At 45.9% G+C, this 24,393-nt stretch overlaps 1 protein-coding gene across 2 annotated transcripts; it reads right to left on the reverse strand.

Annotated features, from left to right (window-relative positions):
- Positions 1–1,364: 1,364 nt before the first annotated feature.
- On the reverse strand, positions 1,365–24,097 carry etv6 (ETS variant transcription factor 6). 2 transcript variants are annotated; one of them, XM_079294720.1, is made up of 8 exons: positions 23,793–24,097; positions 19,207–19,333; positions 7,701–7,865; positions 4,740–4,874; positions 2,905–3,501; positions 2,625–2,767; positions 2,009–2,109; positions 1,365–1,914 (listed from the first exon to the last, which is right to left on the reverse strand). In XM_079294720.1, the coding sequence occupies exons 1-8, from the start codon at positions 23,820–23,822 to the stop codon at positions 1,812–1,814; spliced, it is 1,401 nt and encodes a 466-aa protein (XP_079150846.1). In that variant the 5' UTR covers positions 23,823–24,097; the 3' UTR covers positions 1,365–1,811. The 2 variants fall into 2 exon arrangements, with proteins under 2 accessions (XP_079150846.1, XP_079150845.1); XM_079294719.1 differs by having other exon boundaries at positions 19,207–19,336.
- Positions 24,098–24,393: the final 296 nt, after the last annotated feature.

Here is a 24,393-nt window from a genome sequence, read left to right on the forward strand (position 1 = left end):
ATCTCTTTAACATTTTTCCCTCTCCACCACCGCCTCTCCTCCCTATTACGCGGTCAGAATACTACCACAACACGCCGCCTGTCTCCGGCAGAAATGCGCTCATCCACGCACGGGAACAACACCGAGTTGTAATATATACCTCCATAACACCCCGCCACTCTCGGCTCATACCTCCCCAGCAACGAGGCACATCACCGGTCACAATACCTCCAGAATGTCCCCCGGGTGAAATCCGGGACTTGGTTTTATGGTTCCGAGTGGCGGCGCTCACTCGTTGGCGCTGGGACGCGAGGTCTCCAGCCGCCCCCGCCGCGAGGCACCCGATCGTCAGGTCTTCAGCCCTCGGAACAGGCCGCGGGTCAATAACTCGTGGGTGGCGGGGCAGAGGCGAGGCAGATCACAGAAAAATAATAAAGACTAAAGTATGGCAAAGATATGTTGATGAGAAGCGTATTTGTACGTCAAACACAAACGTAATCAGGGAGAAAATACGTTCGTGGTAAAACGTAATTGAGAATGCATTTTAGTTTTGGGGGAACGTAATTTTTAGGAGACAGGACTGCACCGCCATTACATTTTTCCTCTCGCGCACCCCCTAGAGGCAGCTCGCGCACCCCCAGGGGTGCGCGCACCCCACTTTGGGAATCCCTGAACTAGGGGAATACTGTCATTAAAGGTCAAAATACAAAAAAGGTCAAAGTCACAACTGAGGAGTGACCCAAGGTGTTTGTGTACCATCTGAGGAGGATGCTTACTTTGTAGATGTGTATGAAGTGTGCATGTTCACTGGGGTTTATCACACCGTGCTGTCCTGATTGGTTTGAAGCTAATCCCTGAAGGAACATGAGCACTAATATCCATCCTCATACAGATTAATGCACACACACACACATATATAAATACAAAAAGACTTCTGCACGCTCTCTCTCTAATAGTCATTCATCAGTGACTTTTTCTGCTCTGATCTTCAGGCGAGGTGGCACTGTTGATGAAGCTTTAGGACCTCGACCCCAGTTGTGTGTGTGTGTGTGTGCCTCCCTTTGTTAGCTGTTACCACTTCCTTGACTATCTCGCCACACCAGTGTCATGGTTTCTCACACGGGGAAAGGCAGATGTCACACTCACAACTTATAAAGTTATCTAACGTCACACGCATGCACACACCAACTGACCTTGGGGATGCTGTCATGTGTGCAGCCGTTCCCATTTTACACACACACACACAATGTGGACATTTGACGTTATTTCACCAAAACTCACCGACATCCTTCCTGCAGAGAAACCGGAAGCCGCTAGAGGAAAACAAGTTGATTCATCTTCAGGCGAATATCTGAAGTATAACTAAGAGAATACAGTTTGATCAAAACATGTTTATTCCATGGTGAAAACATTCCAGCCACACACGCGCACACACACCCAATTTTCTTTTTACAAACAGCGAAACTCCACAGTATAATGCATGTGAGGAGACGAAACAAAAAATCATCAAAGTGACATTAAAGCACAACGTGATTGGCTTTTGCAGTTCATTCAGAAATAAGAGGGAACACTTAGAAAGTCTTTTCAGCTCTGTCCATCGGGAGAGAAGCACAACTGATGCTGTTTTTTTATTTTCTTTGTACTTTAGGAAAATATCATCCTAAGGCAATCTTGAGAGAGATTCCGCGTCCGTCTTGCGTGGGACAGACGCGAGCGAAAACGTCCACGCGCTCCAGATTCAACGGCGATTGTTCAGGCTGCTTCTGAAAGGCATCGGCGGCTGTAGTAGTAGTAGTAGTGAGTAGTTCACGGACTCCTTTTCCCAGAGTTCCTCAGCATTCCTCTTTGATGTAGATTTGTTCGTCCGTGTCGGACTCCAGGTGCTCCAGCCGGTCCGTCTGTCCGTTCATTATCTCGTCGGGGGTTTTCATGAACCTGGTGGACGTGACACATTTATTGAAACTTCTGTTGCAGAATAGATCCGAATACGTCGTGACTAGTGTGACCAGCTATCTTTGAGTTGCTGTACCTGAATAGAAGTCTTTGTCCAGGCTCTTTCCTGATAATGTTCAGTTTGTAGTAGTGTCTCAGTGCTCGCGACATCTTCTCGTACGTCATGTTGGTCCTGTTCTGCAAGAGGTGAAAGAACAAAAGTGTCGAAATGAGACGTTTTCTACATCTTTGGATGACCTGATCCATTTAGAGCGGCACTAACTAAACCTTTGAACTAGAGATGCCCCATCAGGGTTTTCTATATTGATTGTGATCACTGATGAGCCGATACAGATTGTTTGTTGTTGCTGTGTTTTGTAATAGCAGCTAGTATACAATGTATGTTAACTGTTCGCTCGTTTATTTAGCCGAGCAGGACTGTGCTGCCCACCGGCTGCTAGCAGCGTGTCGCACACCTGAGCACAGGATGTGGTGTTTCTCAGCCACACACCGTGTCCAAGCACTTGTGTAATTCTACTTTGTCCGATCAGAGGCCCGTCGATCGAGGACTCCCTACTTTAAACTAGAGAGGACAACTTGGAATGTGCAGTCTGATCATAGATGACAGCAGCTGCACGCCTGGAGCCCGCTGTGTGTGTGTGTGTGTGTGTGTGTGTGTGTGTGTGTGTGTGTGTGTGTGTGTGTGTGTTTACCTTGTGATTTCCCCAGAGCCTGGCCAGGCCGTTGGGGTCCATGATGCGGAAGACTTTGCACTCTGTATCCTCCCAGCGGATGTAGTTCTCGTACCTGCTGTCTGACAGGAGCTGGTAGACGTAGTCCCACAGCAGCCTGCAGTCTGCATGGACGCGACAGGGAAACACACGGTGCGTTTGTTTTGTGATGCCCAGACAAGATAAGTAAGATAAGTCCTGTCTCTGTGAGTGTCTGCTCACATTGTGCTGAACCTGTAACCGTGAGAGGGCTAAGTGTTACCTGCTATCCGTCCGATGGGTATTTGTGGCTCTTCTGGAGGAGACACGGGCATGATGACGTGGTTCCTGTAGAGCGCCTCCTCCTGCTGCTGCAGTAGATGCTGCTGCTGGGACAGGGCTATCTGATGGTGGTGGCCGTGGAGTTTCCCCTCGCGTCCGTTCTCCAGCGTCGCCTGAGACGGGGGCCCACCGCGGCTGTGCCTGAAGTCCATGGCGGCACCCCCGCCGCTCCTGCTCGGGCTGAGGAGCAGGGGGTTCATGATGGTGCTGGGCATGAGCTGGATGACGCGAGGAGGGCCCGCCTCCTGGCCCCCGGGGCTGCCCGGGCAGGGGGCCTCTCGGGGCGTCGCGCAGCGGCCGTTGGACGCGGCCGGGGACACCGACAGAGGGTACATTTCCTCGGACAGGTGGTGGTTGCTGTCGGGCAGCTGGGAGAAGGTCTGGAGGTGGTCCTCGTTGGCGGCGCGGGGGTGGTTTGGCTCCGGAGGGGAGCGCCTGGCGGTCTGGTGGTGGGGGGAGCGGGAGCGGTGCCGCAGCTCGATGGTGGGTGGATGCTGGGGGAGCGGCTCTGAACCACGTGGGGCCCGCCGTACCGTTTCTGTGGTTCCAAAAGATACAACATGGGATCAATACCTTCAGCTAATTTACACCATTTTATGTTCAAATAGAGCCAACACAATGTTGTACAATAGGAAATTCATAACATTTGATGGTTCCAGCTTCTCAAACAAGAAAAGTTGCTTTTCTTCGTCTTGCTTTGTATTGAACTGAAGATCTTTGGACTGTTTTATCAGACAAACCCTCAGCTCATGAAATCATAAATGGTGTTAAATCTGAAGTTGTAAGAAGCCCGTCTCTACTCGTGTCTGTTCAAAGTAGAGCGGTGGATTGTAACTTTTCATAGTTTTCACAGCCTTTCAGAGATTTGACAACTTGTGCAGTAATGCGTCCCCACTGCAGAGGTGCTTATCACCACTAGGTGTCAGTAATGTCCTGCAGTCAGGCTGAGAAAGCTGATTATATTCTTTGTTCCTGTAGAAGTTCTCTGGAAGTGGTGGGAATTTTGCTTTGATTCCTTCAGGCACAAGCAACATGCAAAACCCCCCAAAAAATGTACAAAGTGGTTCCAAACAAGGAAGATGGTCATGACAAATAGCAGCACAGCTGCATCCAGCCACTGGTGATCAGCGGTTTGTTTCAACAGAGCAGCGTTTCCTGGTGGAGCAGGTTTTACTACCTTTTACTTTTCAAGAAAATAAAGTGAAGTAATGTAATTATCATGAAGACTCAGCTACAACTTTACATTTGGTACATGTAATTACAGTCTTAAACAAGTAGCTAATAATAAGACAACTTATATGTATGTTGTATATGTATGTTATATATATATATATATATATATATATATATATATGTTTTTTTACCTTAGAAAAAGTGATATCCCGATCACAGGATCTGCTATTGTCATGAAGTCGGTGTAAATATCTATCGATTATCGATGACAGTTGGACGCATGTATAATGTTGGAAGTATATAAATAGCTGCAGGATGATTGATCTGAATCAGAAGTGTGTTTGCACATCCTGATTGGTGCATGAGAATAAACACAATGCGATAGTGTAAGTAATAAAACAACACATGTGATTTTATATTTCCCATTCTTTATTAAGATGGCTGCTAGATGTAGCTGGAATAGTCTCACAGATGCTGGAGGAAAAACTGGGAATGTATTTATTCATAGCAACAAAATTCCGGAGCCACTGATGGAGGAACGGAGGTTCCAATAACCCAAAACCAAAGCGCGGGTCTGCAGGCGATGCCGTTCATGGGACTGACCTTCAAGCTTCAGGTGCTGCGCAGCGCCTTCAGGCAGCGAGTGGAAGGAGTTCCCGGGGAAGTAGGCCGACGGGTAAAAGACGTGGGGCTTCCTCTGCTTCAGGATGTGCTGCAGCAGCTCGTACAGGACGTCCCCTGCAGAGATGCAAGAGGTCAGAGGTTAGCACAGGTAGCCTGCGTAAAACGGGAAGTTAGTGCTGGCGTCATCGCGCAGAATCCAGTTCCCCTTCTTCTTCTTCTCTGCTTTCCAGGCAGCGGGGAGCTTGAGCAATAATGGAAGAGTCTCTGAGGGGGCAGACGAGTGACGTTTCAGAACGAGGCGTGAAGGCAACTCAAGGCTTTTTAGAAAGATCATCCGAGTCTGTTGACTCAGTGAGTGCACAGCTTTAAGATCAAGTCTGTCTACATCAGGCGATGTTCGTTAGTGGCCAACGTGAACTAGATGTTGACACAAGCTCGATATGAAACCGGCATTCTGGCATTCTCCTTTAAGTGCTGGTACAGTAGTGGTGACACCAGGCACAAAGCCCCGAGCAGGAAGCTCACTGAATCATTAACAGCTGTTTGTTTTGCCTCAACACCGCCGGTGGCGGCGGCTCCTCTCCCGCCACCGGAACGGAACACTTCCACGGTTAAAGAATAACTCGGATTTTTTTTAACCCTTACCATAACAAGGAAATGATTCTCTTAAAGGAAGTGATGTTAAACGCACGCACACACACACACCTTTCAGTTCTCACTTTCTGGTCCTGTGGCGTTGAGTTGCAGTGTGTGGGGGGGAATTCCCGCTTCCTGATGCTTTGACAGTTTGCTTTGATTCTGCATTTTATAAATGCTAGTTTCAAACGTCACGTGTTGGCTTAAAGCTGCTCACAAAAGAACATGTTTACCAATGTGACTCACAAAGACTTTAGAGAAACAGGAGAAAGTGTCATCTGACAGCCAGTCATAGCCGATAGACGCGCAGCCCTTTGTGGCTCTACATCGGTCCCATTACAAGTGTTCAAGTCCAAACACGTAGCTGTAACGTAGCTCTACTAACTGCGTGGCTTATTGTGGGATGTGAGGTTAAGACATGCCAGGAGAACAAAAAAAGTGTTATTCTTAGAGCGTTTACAGAGGAAAATATGGCACACAGCAGGGACTGATGGGAACTGCACTCTTACAATCCCCTAAAGGAGGAAACGGACACAACGCCGGCCAAATCATTTGCTCGCTTCCCGAAAATGACTTTTTTTCTACTGATGTCACTGACAACAGGGCCAAGACGAACCCATATTAAAATATAATCAATCGCTGTTGGCTTTATCTCTCCCCATACACTGTGTTTTGAAATGATGTTATCATAGCGTCCACGGTTGCTGATGCATGAAACCATTTTACAACTAAACGATGTCGGTGTCGCTTTGAGACGACTGAAGACAAATAATAAAAACCTGCGATGATGAATCACGGTTTCCAATTTTTTTTTGTCCCCCCCCCCCCCCAAACCACGATTTCTTAACAGGATGTGGACATTTCTGCAGAGTTGAAATGGAAACATGAGCCTGACAACAGCTGTCAGCTGGGCCACGTCTCTCTAGCTGCAGCTTGTTCCTCACGACGCGGAATCAAATGTAAAGGGGACACGTTGATACACTGAACCAGAGCTTACATCCTGGTTGGTTCTACAGAGGATTAATGACGTACTCAATGAATCGGTTTAAATCAAATAAATAATAAATAATACGCATAAATAAATGCTGTGTTAAATAATAAATAAAAGTGTTGAATTAAATAAGATATAAAATAAATTGAATAAAAGCTGAAATAAATACATAAATATTATGGTAAAATTGATAATTAATAGATAATAAAGTAAAATAAATTCTAAAATGATTTGATGTATTCATCCATCTTAAGATCTTGCAGGAAGAATAAAGCTCAGCTTTATATGGAGCGGAATCGATCCTGTCACCAGTTGGTTCAGTTTCATTCGTTTATTCTTTTCTTCATGAATTCATTTATGTCCCTGTTTATTTCAGCATGGATTATGCATTCATTTTCAGTCCTCTACATACGGCTCCCATACTTTTCCGGACAGAAGATGACCTTTTTATTCCAGGCTGTGGAGGGTTCCTCCCTCATCTTATCTTAATATTTCCCAACGCTGACGGCTCACTCCGTCCCACTCTTATGACCAACACAGCCCTGACCGACCATGTGCTGTGCACAGTTTCCGAGAACACACGAGACTTTGAATCCTGATTCATGTCAAAATAGAAATCCAAAAGCCTGCAAAGGAAATCAGTTGACTTATTTTGCATTATTGTCATGCGCCCGGCAGCTGGCGTTGCCGGGGAGACAGTTGGGGTTGGTTTGCACTTCCTGATAAACCGTCCTCTACTTCCTCCCCCAGCAGCCTCGCTGTAACGGCTGTCGCCTGACACTGCCGCCTTCCCTCCTCTGCACTTTATTGATTTTTTTTAAAGGGTGTAGTTTTGCTGTAAACACATTGATTTTAAAGCTACATTGGCACAACTTTTCATGTACAAATAAACTGTAATATCGGTCGAAACCACAAAGGGACACATTGGACCCCTAATTTGTTGTGAGACAAATGTGTCACCATAGAGGTTTATTTCCTCTCATCTGTGAGGACCCCAAACTATTGGTGGAGTCCTATCAGCCTTTTTAACACTGCAGGTGTTACTTCTTCTTCTTCTTTGTATAGCTGCACTTATTTTCCGTGATTCTTTTCTGTTTCCATGATCTAAAACTGCTCCGTCTCCCTCGCTGGTAACTCCTGTTTCCCAGTCTTGTTATTGCTCCAGTTGGACTATAAGAACCATCTAATGCAATCAATGAAAGTGACTCATTTTAAAAACCTTTCACTGATGTCTCCAGTTTTTCCAGTCTGGACTAAACCCCTATCATCTTTGTGAAATTCGTGAGGAGGTGGAAATAAGGCCAAACAAGTACCGGAGTGGGGCGATCGATAGCGGAAGTCCTCCTTGGTGAGCAGCAGCAGGGCTTTGCCGTTCATTTGGAAAGAGCCACTGGTGATCGGCCGCAGGGCGAACTCCTTCTCAGCCCACCGCAGCCACTGGGCCACGTCGTCCCTGCTCCAGAAGACTGGCTGCAGACCTGCAGGTGGGGGGAGATGATGGAGGAAAGGGAGTTGAGACCAGGGTTTGGGTAAAGAAGCAACAAGGCAGAGGGGATGGCGGAAAGGAAGGAAGGAAGGAAAAGAAGGATGAGCTCAGTGGAGAAGGGTGCAGAAGGATGGGGGTTGGTGTGTGTGGGGGGGGCGGGGAAGAAAAGAAGGAAAGGCAGGAAGGGGGGGTGGGTGAAGGGAAGAGAGGAAAGGGGGAGGGGGAGAGGAAGGAAGGAGGCAGAGGCAGTAAAAAGGATATTGAGGAAGTGGAGATAAAAGCCAAAAGGAGGGAGTGATTACGGGAACGGCAGCAGAGATAAAGAAAAAAAAAAAAGATGAAGGAGGAGACCGAGTCAGAAAGGGAGAGGAGGTTAGAATGAAAGATGAGGAGATGATAGGTTCAAGGGAAGAAAACGGAACGAGTAACACGGATAAAAGGAGGGAGAAAGAGATTGTATTTGATCCGTTATAATGTGTGCAGTCAGAGGACGGACACTTTATTAGTTTGTGTCTAAATGGACAAGGACACATGGAGGGAAAGACAGCAGCGGAAACAGCTCTTGTTTCCCTCCCTCGCACTCTGAAATGTTTCTTTCACTGCCGTGGGAACAGGAGTGTGAAACATCTGCACTGGTGACCAACAAGCATCTTAGAGGCGTCACTGGGAAAATAGCAATGAGCTCAACTTGAGCGTTGTGCAGAACGGTTGCAAAAGCATTTCTCAGATCAGCTGTGAGAGCAGAAATAACCGAGACATGGAGTCAGAACAGAAGCTCATCTGGTTCGATCAAATTAGATTTATTTTCCACCACTGAGACTATTTCTGAAATGTTTTCAAACTCCGATATTCTTGACATTGTCTGACATAACACGATTTATATTTAACATTACATAAAAAACGTTTTACTTTGGTTTATACAGATACGGCCACCTCATCGCATCATTTTGCAGTCTTGGTGTAACCCAAAGATTTACAGTATGACTCACACACACACACACAGACACACAGAACAGTGTATAGCTCCGATCAGAGCATCCGTGACACCCACACTACTCGTTTCTTACATCTCACTTATCGGCCGGCCTCAAACACTTCCTCTGGGAGTCGGACAGCTGTTATCTCGGGCCGCCAATGTCACTGTCAGACAAGAAATAGGAACCGTGCGCTCGCTTTCAGCCCCCCCCCCTCAGCTCCCCCCTCAGCTCCCCCCACCCCACCCCCGTCAAACAGAGGAAGTTTTCACAGAGAGCGATCAATATAAAATGAAACACTGTCTAGATCGTCAGATTTCCCATTTCTCCCCTTCCCTCCCAGTCCTCTGCAGTCGCAGAGCGGTGCTGCCGATAAGGCCGGGAAGGCCTCGGTTATCTGAAGCACAGCTTACGGCCTGTCAAGCTCTGACCCTCCGCTTGGCAACAGACATCCTAAGAAAGTGTCAGGCATCGGGAGGCAGGTGTTTCACAACCACAGGAGCGAGTGGTGGGCCGATAGCGAGCCGTATTTCTTCATATTTCTTTCTGGGTTTCTGGGATTGGCTTCGTCTCTAGCCCCGAGTACGTTTAATATGCTCTGTGTAAATCCTCATCATGTAAGATTAGAGCAGTATAGGTAACTTTTTCATCAATAATAAGGTTGTTTTTGTCCCTTTTGTAGCTTCTGCAAATGATTTGATGTTACATTTGACTGGACTATATAACAAGGATGGATCTAGGATGCACTGGAATACTCCTACATCATTGACCTATCAATATTGAATCAAGCCGCCATCTGCACTGCATGCAGCAGCTGTACGCTGGTCTCTGGTGGCTGACTTGTGAGAGCGCCGGGGCCGGCAGCAGTGAAGCCCGGGTCACGGCTGCGGTATGCTCTCTCCAGAGCCGGAGAGAGGCGCTGCTCTGCCAAAACCCCTCCGAGATCCGGTCCGCCGGCCTCAGCCATCTGCACAGAGCCCGAAGGAGGAAGCAACAAGGGAAGGAGGAGGAGGAAGGGGGCGCAAACAAACGTGTCCCACAACGCACTTTGGCAGGAAGCAATCCAGCGTGGGCTCCGTTTCAGAACAGGAAACTTCCTGCGGTAAGGTTAGAGAGCGACGCCGGGGAGGTTTATTAGCAGACAGCGGGACGGAGACGAGAAAAATGAAGAGTGGAAACGGAAAGGAAAGAGTGATGAGAGCAGCAGCGCACAGAGTGTGAGGACCAAACAAAGACGCAAGAAGAAGAAAAAAGAGGAAGGAAAGTCAAACAGGAAGAGAAACGGATACTTGGCCGGCGCTCAAGTGGAGTTCACAGAGCGGGACATTCATGCACAGCCCTGAGTTGTTGCTCATGTGTGATTCTTGTGACTGCATACCTACTGTGGGACGTAACCAATGTGTGAAGCGAAGCCTGCGAGCTTGTTCATATACATATATCCAACGCATCCTCCGTTTGTAGTGGTGCGCTCTGCCGACTCTTCTACTGCCACACTGCTCCCCTGAAAGCTACGCCACCGCTGCAGCCGTTCATACCCAACTCCACCCCCAGCATGCTCTCTCTCTCTCTCTCTCTCTCTCTCTCTCGCTCTCTCTCAGGTGTGAGTGAGTCGCTGAGTGAGAGGTTTTTTGCGATAATTTTTTTCCCCCCCTTAGTTATGTATGATTAATTTAGTCTAACTTTCGTTCTACCATGTGTTTACTGAGTGTAAGAGGCTCGCGAGCTTCTTCTCTCTTTTAGCATCGGTTTTTAGTCTTTTTAACATGGTTTTTACTGAAAGGGTTTTTATCATGGGAGCTGCCTATAAGAAAGCAGAAAAGGAAAAGTGGCAGCTACTGAACTATCTTTCGGGGGAAGCCAAAATGGCCATTTATTTGAGTAGAAAGGCCAGAGTGGAGACCGGGGAGGGGCAGGAGGCCGGGGCAGTCTGGCTATGTAATATCAGGGCCAGACTCTGGCTAGAGTTCAGGTTTTACACCCACATTGGAGATTTAGACGCTTTTAAACGACGTTGGTGTTTTGAAAATATTGTTTGTTCCATTGTAAAAGATAAGTTGGTGTTTGCACAGGTGTTTACTTGATGGGTTATGTGTGGGTGTGTAAACGGAGCAATCAGTGATTTTAATGCATTTGCGCTTTAACTGTAAAAATTGATAAATGTGAATAAAGTGCTTTTGAAAAAAATCTCTCTCTCTCTCTCTCCTCTCAGCAGGCTGCCAAGACTATGACGGTTGCAGGTGAATCACAGAGATTTACTTGCAGCTTGATCTTACCGGATTCAGCCGTAAAACCTGAGTCACATTTAAGTTGCGAGTTTGGGGACCTTGCTTTGTACCTCGCATCCATGCGATGCAGACAGAAAGTGAAGACGGAAAACCTTCTGTCGCAGTGCAGCCAGTGAGACAAAAACATCCTTTGCTTACTTCGGAGGTGGAAAGTAGAAATGGACGGGGAGTGAGAGGAGAACAGACACGCTGTTCCCTCGACACGTTCACACACTTCCTCCGATACATTTTGTCCTCTCTGGTTTTCTTTTACAGAATCTGTTACAGACGTGTCGCAGGTTACGGGAAGAAAATCAATTTCAGTCTTCCTCGTCATCGGTCTGCCTTTGTTGAATGCATCTCAGATTCACTTTGTTCATGGGAGCGTGTGTGTGTGTGTGTGTATTTACATTGAATAAAACCCTCGAGCACGACAGCAGCAGGATCCCAAGCCCTTGACTAAACCGTGGGCTCCTAATCCTCTCTGATGACACATCATTTTCACTTTGTGGTTTCTCAGGCCCCCGCTCATGCACAACTGACACACACACACACTCACACACACACAGAGCGCACAAGTTGCCAAGGCAACTCATAAGCGCTCGTGATGAATGAAGGGAAGAGGAGGATGAGATCACTGGTATCTTGTTTCGTTGTTGCGGTACAGAAGCCCTCAACTCCCCTCGCAGCCAGACGAGTTAATGAGGTCCGTCCTGCAGCGGAGCGCAGAGGTCCCGTCCGTTTAGCTCTGCACGTCCCACCAACACTCGCACCGCTGCCACACCGATCCTTGTGTTCCTCTCAACGGCTGCCTCTTGATACCTCGACTGACAAACAGTGACTTGCGAGTGTGACCCCCCTCCCCCATGTCCCATTTTAAAAAGGGCCAAGATGAAGAGACAGTCTGTTTCTGAGAGGGAACTGATCATTTTGCCTCCGATTTATCCGATTGATTTTAGGTCATGTTGCTTTGTTAGCAAGCCAACTCTTCTCAAGCTCACGTCAACTACTTACTATATACACGACGTGAGTTTAGAGAAATACGTGAAATGACAGCAATCTGTTAACGCCGCATTACGTGGTGGCGGCACGGAGACAGTGCCAACGAAAAGACGATTAAGAGCATTTGTCCTGATTGGCAAACAAATGAAATGCATCCACGTGAATATGCAACAGTCAGCGCGAGTGACGTAGTATCAGGCAGTGAGAGAGACTCACTATGGAGGGAGGGGAGGTGGATAGGTCAAACACAGGACAGGATTTTCAACTTTCAAAACTGAGCACAACGTATCTGATTCACTGTATTTTGGTGGTTAAGCTCAAGACACACCTCCATCACTGCTGTGGACCTTCCTGAATGAACAGGTTGTTTGTAACTAGTTCTCTCATATTTAGCCGTTGAATTCAACACGTTTTCAGTAGCACTGGTTGATGAATGAGGAGAAGAGCTCAGCTTCCGCTGCATATTCAATGAGAAACCGAGCCATGGAGATCTAAGAAAACTAAAAATGTTTTGAAAATAATAGATGCTGATTGAACTAGTCTTGTTTTGTAGCATAACGAGTAACTTTTCCCAAAAGTAATGTACAGTCATTACTAAAAAAAACAAAATGCAGTGTTGCATCAGTTCGGCCGGGACTTTGCTCAACAGCTCCTTAGTCACTCAGTTGTTCAGGAAATGTTTGCCTTTTCTCCCGAAGCAGAAGTAGGCGGATATTGGTCTTGCTATCTCAATAAAGAAAAGTTTTTTCTTCCTCCAGACAGAGGAGGAGGAGGAGGAGGAGGAGGAGGAGGAGGAGGAGGAGGAGGGCTGACCATGACCTTCTGACACCCTGACTCAGGGACATGTGGGGATGAGAGCTACACCTTTCCACAGTCAATGCTCACACTATTCATCTCCCCTCGCCGCTTTGTGTGTCTCTGTACATTAATTCCCTGTCAGGTGGGAGCAGCAGGGCAAAATCCTCCTCCACACACACACACACACACACACGCACACATACACTCACACACACACACACACACACTTTTACTTTTGAGTCAACACAAACCCCACCCCTTCTCTCATATTCATCCTCCGCTTCCTCCACCGACATGCGAGTGCCCGTCCAGCGAACCTGGACTCCATCCAGTCAAAGCAAACATGAAACAGATCATCAATCACGCGGAACGTTTATGGTCAGGAAGTAGAGCGACCTGTTTTTCATAGCTTGTTGTTGAGCACAGGAGCAAGCCGGCTCTTGTAGGTTAGTTCCTGAATCCAGCGTCAACTGCCACTCTTCCTTTTGTTCAGGAGCCAATTTTTTTTTTCCTCTCACAAACAAAGTGCAGAAGCTTCAAAGACATTTGTTCAAATCAAAAGGCCCCTGCTTGTCTGAACCCCCCTCACACACACACACACACACACACACAGACAATACTCCTTTTCTTTCCATGTGGAGAAAGTGAAGTCAGCATTTTGTGCAGTGTAACTCTTAGGCGATCACTTCTACTGCAAGGCTTCCATGGCAGTGTTTCACAACCGTTCCGTGTTAAACGGTGTCTGCTCGTGGTCCGCTCTCGTCTCAGGTTAATTATGTCTGCAGCCCGTACGGAGGTCAATCAAACCGCCTCTGACATTTACATCGCTTTTAGAAGTAAACCTAATACGTGAACAGTCTGTTCTCACTTAGCCGTCTCGACCTTTCCACACATTGGGGACCGTTGGTCACTGATTAATGTCATTTATTTCCATGTGTTCACATTGCAGGGCTGAAGGACTTTCAATGGAGGTTCGCAGTGGAAACCATAAACCTCAACTCGGAATATTGTCTCCATCTTTCTTGGCAAGTCTTCAATTCTGTTGGGCTGTGACAAGGAGAACTGAACTCATTCAACTTGTCAGAACCAACTTACAAGTCGCAGTCATTTGTTAATGTTAAAGTATTCACTTAAGCTCTTCATGGGCTTGGAAACTTGCAATCTAAGGAACTATCGCTACACACTAGCTTTAGCTTTAGCTTTAAAGTTAAGTATATGGTGCATACTGAATTACAATTAGCATGTAGTATGGAGATGAGACAAAGACATGAAGTTTGATAGACAAGGGTGTTGCATTGTGGGAAGCGTGGGATCCAGTGGTTTTGGATAATGGACCAGATTAGCCAATAGAAGTCAGGATATCTCCGGAATGCCCCTTTAATAGTTTGCCTGTTGAGGAAGTTTAAGTTTGTGTAGGTGGTCTGCTCACTGCTAATTCTAAATACCCTGCATCTCTTCTTCTCCTTCTTATTCCAAACATGTCAGGGATATAAAACACGTCACCACCAAACTAAGTGTTTATGGAGCAAATGGAAAAGATTAGCTGGATATTTATGGGGAAGTTCAGCATTTTGGGCTTTTCCTATTAAAGCCTTAAAACAACACGCTGTCAGTCATTAACACCAGTGTGTGTTTATTGTGACGTTTAGAGTAAAGCAATGCCCCCCCCCCCCCGGGTCAGAAACGCCATGTGGAGTGTGTCACGGACAGGAAGAGAGAAGGGGGCTGCGCTCAGCTTACTCGCTGGCATGTGAACAGTTTCCCTTTCAGAAGAGAGCGAGTTTTAACACACACACACACACACACACACACACACACACACACACACACAGACAACAAAAACAACAACATTTATTCAGGAAGCGCCGTCTGCCCACTCAGGAAATTCCTGAGGACAAGAGCTGCTTCCAGGGGCAGGAAATTTCCCCTCAGGAAGACCAAACACACACACACACACACACACTCTTTATAACACCAATTTGCCCGCACAGTAAAATGGGTAATATACAACAAAGAGACAGAGCGAGAGAGACCAAAGGAAGTTGTGTGGGGGGGTTTGCAGTCATGTACGGTAACACAAACGCATACAGTACACACCTACACTACCTCTGGCAAGCTTTGCACAAAGACACAAGATTCACTCACACTCATCCACCCACTCGCACAAGCATGCATAGTGCAAAGCCAGCTGTGTGAGCGCGCACACACACACACACACACACACACACACAAGTCTTGTTTCCATGGACATGGATCTTTTAAAGCCTCCAGTAAGATATGTCTACTCTTGCAGCCACTCTGCTTTGTATCTCATGCATGTTTATTGTTAAATAACACAGGAAGGCCTTGTGTTTTAGACCTTTAAATAATTCAGTGTTTTCCCACTGACTGGCTCTCGGCTGCGTCACGCTCCGAGTACGTGGGAGCCGTGTCGAGCGACGTTGCCGGGATTGCGATCGAATTAAAACCCCGACGAACCCAGTTCCGTCGGTTAACGTCAGTGCTGCTTTGTGGCGGAATCCCTCCCAGGCCTTTTAGCATTTTGACAAACAAACAAACAAACAGAACATCACGGGTGGTTGACGGCGCTGCTTAAACGATGTACATTTGTCTACTCGCTGACTCCGGAGGATTCTTGGATGAGTTTACGGTTTAATGGGGAGTTTTTTTTAAAGCCATAATGGAATTAATAAGTCACAAGCAAACTTGGTAACAAGACAATAGTCCTGATGAATAACCAACAGCTCTCTGGGTTACATAGCTTACCTGCTAACTAAACCCACTGACAAGCACGGAGCTGACTTGCTCTGTATAAAGCAATCAGCGGGATCAATCTGAGGCTGTTACTGTCTGAGTAAATACTTCACAATGAAATACTCGTGATTTTTTACACTGTTTTGGTTTATAGTTTTGAATGATGCCTCCCTCTTTCATATCACGCCCACACATTATGGAATTACAATGTTAATAAAATCAGCTTTGACTTTGAAATCTATTCGACAATATCCACTGTTTTTTTTGTGTGTACATAAAGTATAGTTTTAGAATTTATTCTGTCAAACATATTGGGAACAAAACTGTTTTTCAGAACAATCTTATCTTAAAAAGTTACCATAAAGCACGTAGCACATATTCAGAGGTGTTTATATTTAAATGTCTTTTCCAATGAAAAGAAGAAATATTACAACATTTGAAACCTGCTAAAATTCAAAAGAGTGAGCAAATAACCAACACACATAAAAAGGATGTTAACGCAAATTGAAAGCAAGTTAATAAAAATGCATCACAGTGAGCGATGACAAAAGAAGACGATTTATTCCGAATCTATTTCCACAAGGTTAGGGCTTTGTCGTGTGATGTCTGGCTGAAGGGGTTAAAATGGAGCCTGGTAGCATTCTTTAGTGCGAGGAGCAGGCTGCAACTCTCCCCGATCTAATCCACTTCCTCCCCAGGAAATGGAGAAGGCGGATTTCTGCCCACACTGCAATTTCCTCCCTCATTCTTTTTCTTTCTGTCCTTCCCCCCCCCCCTCCTCCTCCCTCCTGCTGCTCTCTTCCTCCCCTCTCCCTCTCCCCCTCAGGACAGAACTCCCTCTGAGTGTGGGGGTTAATGGGCAGCTTGTTTTCCAGCACGTGTGTTTAGATAGGCAGGAGAAAGGACGAGCAGAGGCGTTTGAGGCTCCGTGACAAAGACGCGTCGATGTCTGTCTGAGAGCCCCGACCGGCAGCAGCCATAAACTAAACAGTGACATTTTCCTGAACCGCAGAAGTGCGAGAGTCACGGCTGTGTGAGGAACTGTGTCTGCGACCTGATTAAAACAAAGAAGGACTTCCGCATGCCTGCGGATGTGAACTGACCCATCGGTTTACTCGACAGGAAACTCAACGCGGACCTGTTGAGCGTTCTTCCTTTTTCTGCAACAATGCAAAAGAGGAAGTGGGCCGAGGGAGTTTCCTGCGCGTCTCATCCTTGCAGAGCAGCCCCCACAGAAAGCCCTGAACTTCACACTCGCTCGAAAAAAGACAAATAAATAAAAACGGGTTAAATATTGACGGAGGCACGGACAAAGCAGACCAGGGTTGCTCTTTGACCGGCGAGCCTATCTCTTGGCACGGCTCCAGCCCCGCCTGCTCTACGATTGGTTCAGCATCAGTGAGCCGATGCAAATCAACCCAAGTGTCCCATTGAAATATGGAAACATATTTCAAAAGATTGTTTTCCTTGACCGCCTCACCTGCAGGCCGTTTGCTTCCCCATTGTTGTCTCTCTGGGTTCGTTTAACTCCACAAAGTCCAGGAAGTGTCACAGCTGACCACTCCAGGTTAATCTAACACCTACAATTGGTTTTCTGGCAAGTGGAAAGGTCGCCTTTGTTGTGTTGCCGCAATATACTCGGTTTGTTCTGACTCAAAGTAGCCCATAAACAGACCACCGGTGCTTCTAAATAACAGCCACATGACTTCCAGCGAGCTTGTTAACCGGTCTCATTAAAAAAAACGAGTTGGATTCCAGCAAAACCGGCTGTAGCTCATCCTGCCGTTCACACCAGCCACCTGTGTTGAAGCCTACAAATGAAGCATACCTAATGTTAAAGGTGCTTTGTGGAGTTGTGTTTGCATTCATTGTTACTCACAAACACACACACTGTGTGCGTCCTTCATAAGCGGGCTGAATGTATGAACTTCCTCATACTGCATTCGCAAAACCGATCTTCAAACCTTTTCCTGCGTTGTTTACATTTGTGTGTGCTCGCTTGCAGGCTTCTTCTTCGTGAGCACATTTCGACATTCGTTGGTGCGTTTCAAAAGCGTGACGATGCAGTTTTTGCTTTGATGACTTTGGGTAAAGGAGGAAATGCTTGAACACCGTAGCACAAGTGGCATCACATCAGCCAATCAACTCAGGAATGTCAAGTTTTACAACAACTTCTTAACTATTCGCTGCTCGGGCTGTGCGTCGACAAGAATCTGGCAATATGATGCGTATCACGACATGGGGGGGGGGGTCACGTTTGGGTACATCCTAGTGTCCTAGTATCAATCCTAAATTTGGAAAAGTATAAAGAACACTAAGATCTGCATTTATCACTGTCCCTTTAACATCAAACCTCATAGCACTGCAATCTGAGCCAATCTTTGCATGTAAACTGTTCCTTAAAGAAAAAGATACAATATCACAAAACATACTATCGCAATACTCATGTGTATCGATATTCTCTTAAACCACTATTTGCTACCATGTGGTACTGGTCATTCCAGATCAAGTAAGATAGAATAAGGAAAAGTTCATTGGTTATGAATTTAACTTTCCCTTCTATTATTTAGAATACGTTACTTGACTTAAACCCCGCCCACCAAGCTCTGATTGGCTCACTTGCTTTTCAACAGGAAAATGGCCGCCATCGAGCACCCAACCTCTACGAATCAACAACGAAAGCTCAGAAGCGGGAAGAAATTCAGACCTGCTTTTACTCCATGACGGTGAACATTTCACCGCCTTTATTTTTCCCGCCATTGAATTACTCGTGTTGCAGTTGCTGGTAGAGACAAGTGCCTTTACGGAGGCTCAACGACGCCTTCGAATTCAACGGTGAGAAGAAATGTAAAGCAGATGTCTTGTGTACTGAATATGTTTCGTGAAAACATGATCCTTAAAGAGGCAAACACGATGACCTCAAGCATCAGTCGGACACTATGTCGTACTGTTTGGCTTTCCAACTGTGAATCCTGCTCAGATTTTGCAGGGGTCCTGGTCCCCTTACCCCCCAGCCCTCCTCTTCAGTTTGTCATCTTTCCACTGCGTGTTCCTCCGCTCCACATTATCTGCACCTGACTGCTGTGTAACTGTTGGCTGTTCCGGTGCAGTAGGTCTGTCAGTTCCAGTCCAGTGGTTCGAGCGCGTACGGTAAAAGGTGCCTGACCCCGGATCTGCTTCAACGCCTCCCAGCTGAGAGGTCCAGCATGACTCATGCGGTATATAATATGTATGTCTTGTAATGTAATGTGTGTGATAATGTGTCTGGGTTCTATTAAAGTGATATCTCGGGACATATTTATTTATTCATGTTGCCTGATAACACTTGCAGAAGAAGATGCCACAGTCCCCACCCACACGGTTTGATTGACAGGTGATTTCTGACAGAATATTTACAGCGCAAGACTCTAAAAACGCTGACAAAAACAAAACAAAAATCAATGTGTCCTGTTCAAATGTCCGGCTGATCAATGCGTGTAGGAGTCACTGCTCATCTGTGTGTGCGTGAGTGTGAGTGTGTGTGAGAGTGTGTGTGACTCACGCAGGTGCGCAGGCAGCCTGGCAGGCTCGTCCTCCATTCGGCTGGCTGGCCTCGCGGCGGGAGCATGGACGGGGGAGGAAGTGGAGTTTGGCAGCGGGTTCGCGGAAGGACTGAAAGAGCTCCTCTCCTGCTATGAATAGACACAGAGACACAAAGCATGGCTCACAAAGCTCCACGACGCACCGGCCCTGAACCCAAACAGCCCCCCGCCAACTCGCATTTGGCGGGGGACATTCGTGGCTCAGAAACAACACAGCTGGATTTTCATAATCTATCATTTGATCTATAAAATGTCTGAAAATATAGAAACATTTCCATCACAGAGCTTGGGCACCTTCAAGTGTTTGACGTTTTTTGCTCAATAAATGAAAAACTTCATCTTTGGTACAAATTGTTTTGGCTGACGTTTTGGCGATCGACCAATCGATGAATCTATTTGTCATTTCAGAACAGTCTTTGCAGCATAAACGCTGGGTTGTAATGATGCACCGATACCGATATCAGTCCAATACTGACTCCAACGGCTGGATCGAGTATCGGTCACAATGGGCCGATCCGGTAAGGATCAGTACATTTATGTCCATGTGTGTATTTGTTACATTTTGTTTAACTTTTTAGAGTTTGACGTTATGAGTTCGGATTTCTTGTTTTGTCTCCATCAGTCCAAAACTTGCAGAATATTATGTTTACGACAATATGACGAAGAGACGCAGCCATTCTCACAATTTAGTTTTAATTTGGTCTTATATCAAACCGAAGATTTTGGAGTTTGTCAGACAAAAAACTAAAAAAAGATTATAGGACGTCACCTGATGGGCATCTTTCACTATTCTATTCTCTGGCATTTTATGTAAATATGGAAAAGAAACAGCAGATACTTGCAGCCCTACAATAAACCTACAAGTATAAATGGCACATTTGATTCAATAGTAATAACAATATGTCATTTTTAATCTCGTCAAGCACAACTGTTCTCTGCACCAGGATAATTGACCTTCAGAGCAACTATTTTAGAAGTTGTTTCTTCCAGATGTTTTGTATCAGAGTGGTAAGTATAAACTGTGTATCTGTATTTTGGCCTTTACAAAAATACAGTGCCTTGTTTTTAATGGATTGGATGGTACAGGACAGATGTGGTAGCAACAAGTAGTACGGTAGTAGTTGTAGCACTTTATGAAGTCCAGTTTTCCCAATTCTCTTTGCCACAGAAACACCTGTTCCATCTCCAGGACAGGCTCAAACACCACACACACACACACACACACACACACACACACACACACACACACACACACGCATGTGTGCGACCATCATGTCTGAACTGAGTCTATTCAAGTGAGTATTTTGAAGAACATAAACCCTCAACTGCAAAATGTTTCTCTGTGAATTCAGATCAGATCTTCTTCATCCTTCCCCAAAAAATGAAAAAGCCAAACATTTCCTGGTTTCATTTGCTGCATCTCTGTTTTATATAGTTCTACATCAGATCTCTTTGGATTTTGTCGTTCGGAGACAACCAGCGATTTGAGTACGTCTGAAACATTGTGACATGCATTTTCACAATATTCAGAACCCTGTATAGGAATAAGCAAATAATCAATTGTTCTTCAAAAGAACAGTTGTTAGTTGCATCCCTCTCAGGGTACTCTAAGACGATTGACACTCGAGCGCTGTTATCGAATCTAGGTTATGGTTGGAGTTTTACCAGTCTGTGGTCATTCTGTCATTCTGTGGACTGATGGTTTCCATTCCTGCAAATGAGGGCAGAGCATGAAGCCACTTTAGTTTCTTAAGGAAATGAAGCGCATTTCTTTCGCTGCTTCTCCCTCCAGTTTCAGCCGGCTGTCACCACCCAGCAGCCGCTCCGAGACCTGCGCACCAACCGTGTGCACCAGGAATTTCCTTTGGAAGCCAAGCAATAATCTTTCAGGCTTTCCATTTCCTCCGCTCAGAGGCAAAAAGGCCTCTCTCTCTCCCCCGTCCACTCTCTACAAACTCCGTTGTCTAGAAAAGGGAGACACTGCAGGGAAAAAAGGCAAAGCGATTTGTGACAACTGGCAGGGTTCATACACATTTGGACCAATGGATTTCCATGACTTTAAACCAAATTTCCATGACCAAACATTTTGTGAAATCTCGGTGTACACATGAAAAAGTGAGAAAATGTAGTATTTAAATTAAAAATGAGAATTCTAAAGCATACAGCATACCTTAAATGACACAAATGAATGAGAGGCAATAGTTTGATTAGAATAACAGCATTTATATACTCTGACAGGCATTCAGTAGGATCCAGCTAGTGCACACATTGCATTCCCTTTTAGTGCAAATTTTAACAAAACGAGTTGGCAACTAACTCTTCAAACATAAATCATCAAAAACAATTTCACATTTAAACAGGTTTATAAAACAACATTCACATAACAAGAGCTTTTTTTGTGTGTTTGACTGACACACACAGACTTGTCCCTTGAGAGGCTCGTAAGAGAGAATAGCTCGTGGCAACCTTCTCTTTTGCAGTTCGGCAGAAGCTGTTAGATTTGGTGATGAAGGTCAGTTGGTTTGTAGCTTCTGCTTTCTCAGCATATTCATCTGCTGATCTCTCGAGTGCGCTAATATCCGTCTCCATTCTTGCCCTCTTCTTTTTTAAGTCATCCAGCTCATCAAATTGTGCCGCGTTCTGGCTATCGGGGAACATTCGGCGAAATATCAGGCTGGCATCTTCTGACGATTTAAATGAAAAGTGGGAATTGGCAACCTTCAATGCCCACATTACCTCCGCAGTAAGGACGTCATTTTTTGTTACAGCGCCATCCGTTATCGCCGCCTGCTTGTTCGCCGAAGCGAGAGACGTTCTGCTCGGCGTCGCAGTTGCCCTCGCTGTGGTTAGAAAGCCGGCGATGGGGGAGCGCTGTAGCTTCGCTAGCTAGAGCGCTCTCCTGTCGGCTCCCCCCCATGTTAGAAATATGTTAGAAATATGTTAGAAAGCGCGAATAATTCGCACTGCGAGTTTGAGAGCGTATGCCTGTTTATAGCTTTCTTTTAAAAGCATATTAATTATTTCAAACTCAGCGTAAATGTACGACATGAACATATGAATATAAAAAAATTCCAGGACTTTTCCAAACATTTTGGATTTTATTTTTTTCCATGACTTATCCAGGCCTGGAAATGACCATTTTAAAATTCCATGACTTTTCCAGGTTTTTCATTACCGCACGAACCCTGAACTGGGCTGCAGCATTGAGGTGAAGGGGAGTCCTGGTGGAAAACTTCTCTTTTTGTGGAGTGCTGATCGTCTTCCTGCAACCGTGCAGAGACGGATCAGACTTCCCCAATGAGAAGACAGCCCCATCAACAAAAGGCCATATAGCACTGTCAATGAGCTTGCATTGAGGCCGACACTGACTTCCCAAATAATACTTCCATCAGGGTCCTATCAGGTCTGCGACTAACATGAAATCAACAATTCATCTGTTAGATAATTAGCAGCAAAAGGTCAAAAGAATAGTAAAAACAAAAATGCATGTCACAAGTTCGGAGAGCCCATCTGTGTTGTTTCTTCTGACCAACAGCCCTTAAATCCTCACATTTGAAAAGCCAGAATTAGTGAATATTTGCCTCTTTTGCTTAAGTGCAGGACGGAAACAATTAAGCGATAATTAATTTCTCTTTTTTTGTCTCGTTCCTCTGGGACTCAGAGCAGGTCTGTCTCACAGACTCTATTCGCTCACCATCTTCCTCTTCCCCGGGGCTAGGATTGTAGATTATTTTCAGTACCGATTGATGAATTGAATATTTAGATTATGACACAACCACAAAGTGTCTTTAAATTGTTTACACAGTCTGATCCGCAGCCACGAAAGCCAAAAATATTGATTTTAATCAGTTTTAAAAGACAAAGAAAAGGAGCAAATCCTCACATAGAGCAAATGTTTGGCCCAATAAATTATAATGAATTTATGAACCTAAAGTTGGCCATTCATTTTCCAACCATCCAATAATAGCTATAAAACAGAGGAAACCTTTCACTTGATGTGTTTACTATATGGTCACTCAACTTGCAGTGTACTTTGTTGGTCAATGGCAGGACTCCTATCCCAGTACAGTATCCCCAATGTGTAGCACCCTAAAGGCCTCTCCAACAGTGGGCTCACAGCCCCTCTGTATCCACACCGTGCTGTTGTGACTGCACGAGAAGCCTCCTGAACGCTTTGACGCGTCAGTCGCTGCGCGCGTTTATAAACGCGTTGTGTGTCGGTTAACAACGTGTTGGCTCCCCGTCACTTTAAATCGTTTAAATCAGTCGTTTTATTCAGCGTGTCACGAGCCGTCACGACTTCTTGCCGTGATGCAGGAGTGGAGGCGAAGTACAACAAAAAAAAAAGCGTGGAGCCGCCGCGAGCAACAGATGACGAGCAAAACAAACGCGCCGCAAGTGAATGGCGCTGCGCGTGGGTGCTACACACGTCTGTTAAGAGGTGTTATGCTACACCGTTTAAATCCACGTCGTGAGTTTTTACTACGAGGGGTTAAAAACCCCAAAAATGTAAAGTGTGAAATGGAAACAAAGAGGACCGCGTTACCTTGTTCGCAGCGGAGGAGGATTCAGACATTATCTCCCGTCAACTTCTCTCCTTCTCCTTCCACTTTTCCGTTGTGCCCTCTTCTTTATCTCCGTCTCTTCCCTGTAGAAACGCACTCAGCAGCAGCCCGACTGCTCGGCTTGTTGTTGTGGGAGAAGTTCTTCTTTTCTTCACATAGCCTGTTTTTTCTGTTATCTGCTGGCCGGCTCCATAGCGCGGCTGTCGGTGTGAAAACTTCTTTTGTCTGCGTGTGTTTTCCCTTCATATGTCGGCAGCGTGCTGGTTAATAATCCCTTCCTGGAAGAGCAAGTCTCTCGCTCTCTCTCTTTCCCTCTAGCTCGCGCGCTCCCTCTCTCGCTCTCTCTTTCTCTCGCTCTCTCTCTCGCTGTCTCTCCCTCCCTCGCTCTCTCTCATTGATCTGGATGTGTGTAAAACGGCGAAATGACGTGAATTCCCAGCATTGAGCCTTGCCCCCTTTTAAAGGGAAACCCGTAGCAGCAAGCCGCAGCAGGTCGCAGCTGCATACACACAACTAAACAGACACACCGCTGACCGACCGACAGTCTTGCTCTTTTTTAAATGTATTGTTCATCAAAACTTC

The sequence above is a fragment of the Melanostigma gelatinosum genome (assembly GCF_949748355.1).
Source record: "Melanostigma gelatinosum genome assembly, chromosome: 22".
Taxonomy (NCBI): domain Eukaryota; kingdom Metazoa; phylum Chordata; class Actinopteri; order Perciformes; family Zoarcidae; genus Melanostigma; species Melanostigma gelatinosum.

What these genes read in the sequence shown, in the direction of transcription:
- etv6 (XM_079294719.1), bottom strand. Translation starts at nt 23,822, where the DNA reads ATGTCTGAATCCTCCTCCGCTGCGAACAAG. An exon ending in GCAGCACCTGAAGCTTGAAG is followed by an intron (nt 3,502 to 4,739) that starts GTCAGTCCCATG and finishes TTGGAACCACAG; the next exon opens with AAACGGTACGGCGGGCCCCA. An exon ending in GGCTCTGGGGAAATCACAAG is followed by an intron (nt 2,110 to 2,624) that starts GTAAACACACAC and finishes CACCTCTTGCAG; the next exon opens with AACAGGACCAACATGACGTA.